Raw genomic sequence first — 7,500 nt, forward strand, 5'->3', positions numbered from 1 at the left:
CAGAGCAAAAGAGCATCACACACACACACACACACACACACACACACACACACACACACACACACACACACACACATCCAGGTGCAGGCTGCGCTCTCTCTCTCTCTCTCTCTCTCTCTCTCTCTCTCTCTCTCTCTCTCTCTCTCTCTCTCTCTCTCTCTCGTGCATTAGAAGCTGCTGCATATTATATTTCATTTTGAGTTTGATCACGAAGGAAGCTACATGCTCTTCTTCACCTGACAGCGGGACTTAAAGCCTGCAGATTGCCGGCAGTGGGAAGACCAGACATCCCAAGTCTGCATGAAGTTCAAGAAGTCTCCCTGATAGTGGCTTCCCGATGACCACGAGTCAGATAAAATACTGCTGATGTTAGACTATGCACGTTAGCGGTTTTTGTTTTCAATTGGCAATGCGAGCAGAGAACGATAATGACTCGTGCGGCATGTGTGGAATAGGCTTAAATAGATTGCGCGAGCCCACTTCGTATGCCCTGCAAAAGTCCGAGGAAAAATAGTTAGGCAGGGGTATGCAGACTGGACGATAGAAAGGACACGCACATACAAATATTTAAACACTAATGCTGTTTTGTTTGTCGGGGGTGTAGAGGCTCGATAAGCATGACCTGGAAAGAGTTTTTGGAACTTAAGAAGACGCTGAAGACGCACGGAAATGCTGTCGACTTCCTTGGGTCTTTTAGCGTTGCTCTCGACGAGAACAAGTTTCAAATCTCAACAGTTTAAAACTCCTTAGCGATCGCCCATCCATTGATTCTTTTCAAAACTAGACTACAGTAGCCGTGCCTCTGTTACTTTAGACAGGCCAACTTTCCCCCTGCTGGCGCGCGCTTCCGCGGTGACTGATTTAAATAAATTCACAAATCCGACCTTCATGATTTGCTTGCTGCCTACTCATATGGTTAAACAACAAATAAAGCAAACATTACAAAAAAAGAACAGACAACTAACGCCGGGTTAAGACAGCCTAAGTGAAAAGGAGAATAGTGGAAGCTCGAGGAGGTTTAGAATGACAGTATCAGAGGAGGATTGGCGCGACTGTCATTACCTACCGCAGAAACACATGTCTTCGTCATGGATAAGAGGGTTGTTGAACATGTTTCAAAATGAACACTTCTCTCAACGTCGGCTATTTTTTCTCTTTCTCTGGGAATTTTTTAGGACCTAAACTCAACTTAAATGGACTCACTGAACTACTAGGCTACAGAACTACTGACTGAGCCGCGCCATGCATTGGCTGCCAGCAGATACAAGCGGGGCAACACAGCATGAGCGCGCAATCACCTATGAAGTTCAAGACACTTAGGCCTATATTACAATTACAAATTACAAATTAATTATAAATAATTATATATTTTTAATGTCCATTCGTCCATGGCTTGTAAATTTCGTCTCGTCTTAGTCTCCTTGACGAAAATATTTTTTTATTTTCGTCATATTTTGATTTGCTTGAGGCAATTTTTAGTGCGTCATCGTCTCGTCATCGTCAAGGGAAAAAGGGGCGTTGACGAAATATTTTCGTCATCGTCGTGGTTGACGAAATTAACACTGATGTAGCCATTATGTGTTTAAGAGGGTGAGAGGTTGTGAGTGTGTTTACCTTTGTGGGTGGGTGTGTTTGTGTGTGTGTGTGTGTGTTGGGGGGGTGGGGGTGCATGCGTGTTTGTGTGTGTGCGTGCGTGTGTGGGTGTGTCTGTGTGTGTGTATGTATATGTGTGTGTGTGTGTGTCTGTGTGTCTGTGTGTGTGGGGGTGGGTGTGTGTGTGTGTGGGTGTGTGGATGGGTGTGTGTGTTAGGTGCATAGTGTGTGTGTGGGTGCATGTGTGTATGTGTGTGTTTGAGGTGTGCAGGCTAATTGGAATAATTGCAGGTCTCCATAGAGCTGTATGAAATAGGATGGCACTAGTAATATGTAATGTATTATGCCGAAGTATTTCATACAGAAACACATGCTATCTACAAAGTGAAGTATATGTGTGTGCGCGCGTCCATACATATGTGTATGCATGCCCGCATGTATGCGTGTGTGTGTGTGTGTGTGTGTGTGTGTGTGTGTGTGTGTGTGTGTGTGCGCGTGCGTACGTGCGTGTGTGCGTGCGTGTGTGTACATCGGCTTGACCCTGCTCCTGCGGCTCCTTTCAGGCTTCTCCTCGGTCTGTTTTTATGGTTGCTCCCTCTGATAGCTTTATCTCCACCTGTGTCGTTAGTCTACACGTGTGTTCTTTCAACCTTGACCCTGATGGCCCCCTGTCATAAAATGTCATTTATGTATATTGATTTTACTGCCTTGGATATCCTCCACAATACCCCTCTCTCGATCTTTCTATCACTCAACCTCTCTGTCTTTCTCTCAGTTTCTCTCTTTCTCCCTCTCCCTCCATCTCCTTTTTTCCTCTTTATTTCTCTCTGTCTCTATACATCCTCACACGTCTCTGGGCCTCAATACTACATGCCTCTTTCTGTGCCGTGTCTCTCCCTACAATGTGTCATCTTCTACTGCTCCAACTAGTGCAGAATGTATGCACACTTTTTACATATACAGTATGGAAGTGCACACAGTGTGTGATGCTGATGGTCTGCTCATGCATTTGTGTGTATACTGAGTGTAAGTTGTGCTCGAGTGGGAAATGACTTTGGTTGGATTGGCCCTTTATATATGTCTCTATGTATGTACCAGAATGTGTCCAGATTGTGCGTGAATGTGCGTGCGTGCATACTTGTGTGAGTGCGTGTGTGCGTGTGTGTGTGTGTGTGTGTGTGTGCGTGTCTGCGTGTGTGTGTGTGTGTGTGTGAGAGAGAGAGAAAGAGAGAGAGGCCAAACTGAATGGCCAAACTGTATCGTATATCTGCTGTTTGTTTGTAATGGTAATTGTGAGTCATTCGCGTCTCTCTCTAGCCCTACACCATATGTGCCCACCCACACAACTGCCTTTCTCAGTCAATGTATATGTATATGTATATACCTTACACACTATGTATATGTAGCACATGTACAGTATATGTATGTATGTATACTACAGTATATGTACGTATATGTATTTATCTTTATGTGTAGCTGTGATAGCCACACAAATGTATCTCTCTCCCTCTACCCTATTTATTCCCCCCACACCCCTCTATGTCCCTCCTCCAGCCTTTGTCACCCTGCTGAATGCCATGTGAATCAAATCAAATATATGTGTATCTGCTTCTGTATTGCTCGTGTACTGTAACTAATCGTCATGCGAGTTTCTCCCTGACCCCCTCACCCCTCTCGATCTCCAAAATGCGTTGTATATGTATGTATCTATCTTTGTGTGTAAATGTGATATTCATGTGGATTTCTCTCCCTCTCCCCTCTGTGTCTCCCTACGCCCTTCTGTACCTTCACCTGTCCCCCCCCCACTCTGTCCCTCCATCACTTCTCCCTCTACTCCCCCCCTCGTCTCCCGTTGCCCCTGACCCCCCCCCACGCCCTCCCACCTCTCTCTCCACAGCCTTCGTGACCCTGCTGAACGGCGAGCAGGCTCAGCACGCCATCTCCACGCTGCACCAGTCGAGCGTGCGCGGGCGCCTGATCAACGTGCAGCTGCAGCCCACCGACTCGCTGCTGTGCGTGGCCAACCTGCCGCACACGCTCTCCTCCGAGGCCTTCCACGCGCTGGTGCGTGCCCACGGCAACGTGGAGCGATGCTTCCTGGTGCACAGCCCCCGCTCCGGACACTCCAAGGGCTACGGCTTCGTGGAGTACATGAAGAAGGTGAGGAGGAGGATGGGGGGTGGGGGGGGGGTGGCGTTTGAAGAGTTGGTTTCCAAAATGCTATACTTCAGTGGTCTCCGATTATTCTTCCCCAAGGGTCAAATGATGTAGTGCAAATGAAGTTACATACAGTACATGTAGGTTTTCATTTGTTCCAACCTCTTAGCGGGCCAAATGCCCTGGCCTGATGTGACCACTGCTATACAAAAACGATGCGTTGTTATTGTGTTTCTCCATTAATACTGTTATTACCTCCGTCAAGGAGGTTATGTGATTCTGCGATTTGTGTGTTGGTTTCTGTGTTTGCATGTTCGTTCGCAGTGCGCGCGTGTGTTTCTGTCCACCAGAGAACGGAGGTGCATGCGCTCTCTGAGCACATTTCTAGTCTGCAGCTGTTATCTATAGCTGTTTAATGGGTGTGAATTTTTAGTATGTTTAGTATGTGATTAAGGCTTTTTTGGGTCTCTTATGGCCTTCATTTGATAGGACAGTGAAGAACAGACAGGAAATGGTTGGTAGTGAGAGACGGGAAAGCAAGCTTGCAAACTTGAAGAGAGAGTTGTTTTAACACAGGATACTTTGTACACTACTGTACAAAATAATGCTAGAAATAAAATATTAACATTAAATTACTATGTGCAAGGTTGTTAAGATGAAAAACCTCTACATTCCCTGTGAAGGTGCAGGACAAAGTCTGATTCAAGTTCCGATGAAGAGAAGTCTACACACTACAAATCCCTCTATTGTAGTCAAAACATTTTGGCATGGATGAATTGCCGTGGGGTATTTGTCATGGAGTAAATGAAATGGAAGGATTTAAAGTATTAACAACACCAATATTTGTATTTCTTAACAGGACTCTGTGTACCTCTATTGTAGTCTAAACATTCTGCCATGGATTAAATGGAGCAAAAAATGGAAAGGATTTTAAGTATTTAGATGGAAGGATTTAAAGTATTTACGACATTGTTACCAATATTCTTGCCCAGGGCCGGTTAAATGCACAGGCTAGATACAAATGGCTACAGCCTAGGGGCCCCCACCTGGCAGGGGGGACTCAATTAACCAAAGTGGGGAGGAAAATAAAAAATGGGGTTGGGGGGGGGGGGGGGGGGGGGGTGATTACAGTAACCTGTAGCCTAGGGGCCCCGTACCATTATAATGCGAGCCTGTTGTTACGTACTCCTTTCCATGTCTCTGCGTCCCTCTATTTCAGTCTACACATTCTGTCTTGGTATAAATGGAGTAAATTCAATGGAAGGATTTACAGTATTTGCAACATTGTTACCGATATTCTTGCTATACTATTTTCCAGGACTCTGCTTCCTCTTTTGTATTCTACTCATTCTACCATAGAGTAGATGTAAGGGAAGCATTTACAACATTGTTACCGATGTTCTTGCCATACTCCTTCCAGGACTCTGCATGCCTCTATTGTCGTCTACACATTCTACCATGGATTAAATGGAGTAGATATAATGGAAGGATTTGCAGCATTGTTACCGATAGTCTTGCCGTGCTGCTTTCCAGGACTCTGCGTCCCTCTATTCTGCCATGGATTAAATGGAATAAATGGAATGGAAGGATGTAGCTTCTTAGTGCAGATGAGGTCGCTGGCGGGCCTATTCATTATTTGCTGAAAATACTCAACTACATCATAACAACATTGGTATGACGTTACCGAGAGCGTCAAATAACAGATTAAGACATAGCCATTACAATTTTGCTGACAGTAAGGTGATAACATAGGCTCTGCGCTAAGGGGCTAAGTACTAAGAACATTGTTATACTGTTAGTACTTCATTCTATTGTGATTTCTTGCCGTGCTCCTGTCCTGTCCAGGACTCTGCGTCGCGAGCGCGGTCGGAGCTGCTGGGCCGGGCGCTTGGTGAGCGGGCGCTGGTGGTGCAGTGGACGGATGCCAACCAGCTGATGGAGCCGGAGCAGCTGCATGCCCGCTGCCTGTGCGTGGACCGGCTGCCGCTGGACTTCGACGACACCGAGGAGCTGTGCCGCCTCTTCTCACAGAGACACCGGCCCGTCTTCTGCCAGGTGAGGAGCGGTGGCTAGCGGTGTGTGTGTGTGTGTGTGTGTGTGTGTGTGTGTGTGTGTGTGTGTATGTGTGTATCTGTGTGTGTGTAATCCTTTAGATAGTAAGATGTGTTTGTCTGTGTGTGTACATATGTTTTTTGTATCTCTGTCCATTTGCACAAGAGTGAGAAATGACTGAGGAATGAATGTGTGTGTGTGTGTGTGTGTGTGTGTGTGTGTGTGTGTGTGTGTGTGTGTGTGTGTGTGTGTGTGTGTGTGTGTGTGTGTGTGTGTGTGTGTGTTTGTGTTTGTGTTTGTGTGTGTGTGTGTGTGTGTGTGTGTGTGTGTGTGTGTGTGTGTGTGTGTGTGTGTGGATGCGTGGATAGGTGCGTGGGCGTGTGTGGGTGGGTGCGCATGTGTGTGTGTGTGTGTTTGCGTGCGCACGTGTGTGGATGCGTGGGTGGCGCGCATGTGTGTTTGTGTATGGATGTGTGTGAGTGCGTGGGTGCATATGTGTGTGTGTGATGGAGTTCCATAAGTGGAAAATGAACTGTATGTATGAGGGCCTGTAGAGGTGCTTGTATCCATCTGCGTGTAATGGCTGTAGATGTGCTGTACTGACAGCTCCACGTTTGGTAGAGTGCGTGTAGTTTAGTGTTTATGCATAAATCAGCATAAACACACCAAGAATGTGACATCATGATTTAGAGTGTCTGATTGCGAGGATGGGAAAAAGATGGACTCCGATCTGTTCTGTTCTGTTCTGTTCGACTACCAGTGTCCACAAATGCTTTGTCGGAGAGTCATAATGTACTGTTTGAGCAAAATGTCAAATTGTCTGTGCCAAAAAACACAGCACACTTCTCTTTGTCAGCCTGTGCGAGTCATGTTAGAGTGATGTAAAACAAGGGATCATGTTGATGGAGCACAGCCTGGTTGGTCAAATAGACGGACCAAAAAAAAACACAAGGCTTCCCGAAAACAGGCTGAATCAACAGTGATGGGGTTTGATGTGTTTCCATTATGGCTTCCCTTGCTTTCTGCTCAGTGTCGCAACAGATAAAAGCTAAACTGCCATTGTGTAGTGTACACACGGGGACAGGTATTGTTGAGGTTTCAAAATGTACGTGCTACAACTGATCCATTAAGAACCGGAAACACATCTTTGGACATTTTCCTTTAAAGGTAGAGTACTGTATATAGGAGTGTAGCCAGAGTAGGTGTTGCAACCATGTTGGTCATTGCAACTACAGTATGTTTCCCATTCCAACTACCGATATGCTGTCCATTCCCAAATGTGATCTTTTCATGAATGTTTACTTGGTAATAAACTAATGGGCCTATTTTCTGATCTGACCAAAGTACAGTACTGTAAGTCTATAACCAGAATTTCAAAATGGCGGACACAAAGATCCTACTTTTTATGTAAGAAAAGTTTAATTTCTCTAGTCTAGAAAATGATTGCGGTGCAATCTCTCTAGGTCGTCCTCAGACGAGCAAGATACTCATGAAAAAGACAATGTTTGTGAACGGGCTGCATACATTTTGTAAGTAATCTACTAAAAAATGACATTCCTACCTTTAAAGTGATACTGTCCCATTTTTGGAAATAAGCTTATTTTGCACCTAGCCGCCAGCTGGTCTCATTTGACTCAATGTTAATTGCTATCTTGGTGGTCAAATTTGCACTGCAGAGAACAGCAGGAAGTACAGGAG

At 45.5% G+C, this 7,500-nt stretch overlaps 1 protein-coding gene across 1 annotated transcript in view; it reads left to right on the forward strand.

Annotated features, from left to right (window-relative positions):
* Positions 1-7,500, forward strand: part of raver2 (ribonucleoprotein, PTB-binding 2) — a 135,181-nt gene that overhangs the window by 53,989 nt on the left and 73,692 nt on the right. Inside the window, exons 3-4 of the mRNA XM_063200276.1 lie at positions 3,491-3,753; positions 5,596-5,805. Of these exons, the coding sequence (XP_063056346.1) occupies positions 3,491-3,753; positions 5,596-5,805 (473 nt within the window). The remainder of the gene's footprint in view (positions 1-3,490; positions 3,754-5,595; positions 5,806-7,500) is intronic.

The sequence above is a fragment of the Engraulis encrasicolus genome, chromosome 6 (genome assembly GCF_034702125.1).
Source record: "Engraulis encrasicolus isolate BLACKSEA-1 chromosome 6, IST_EnEncr_1.0, whole genome shotgun sequence".
Lineage (NCBI taxonomy): Eukaryota > Metazoa > Chordata > Actinopteri > Clupeiformes > Engraulidae > Engraulis > Engraulis encrasicolus.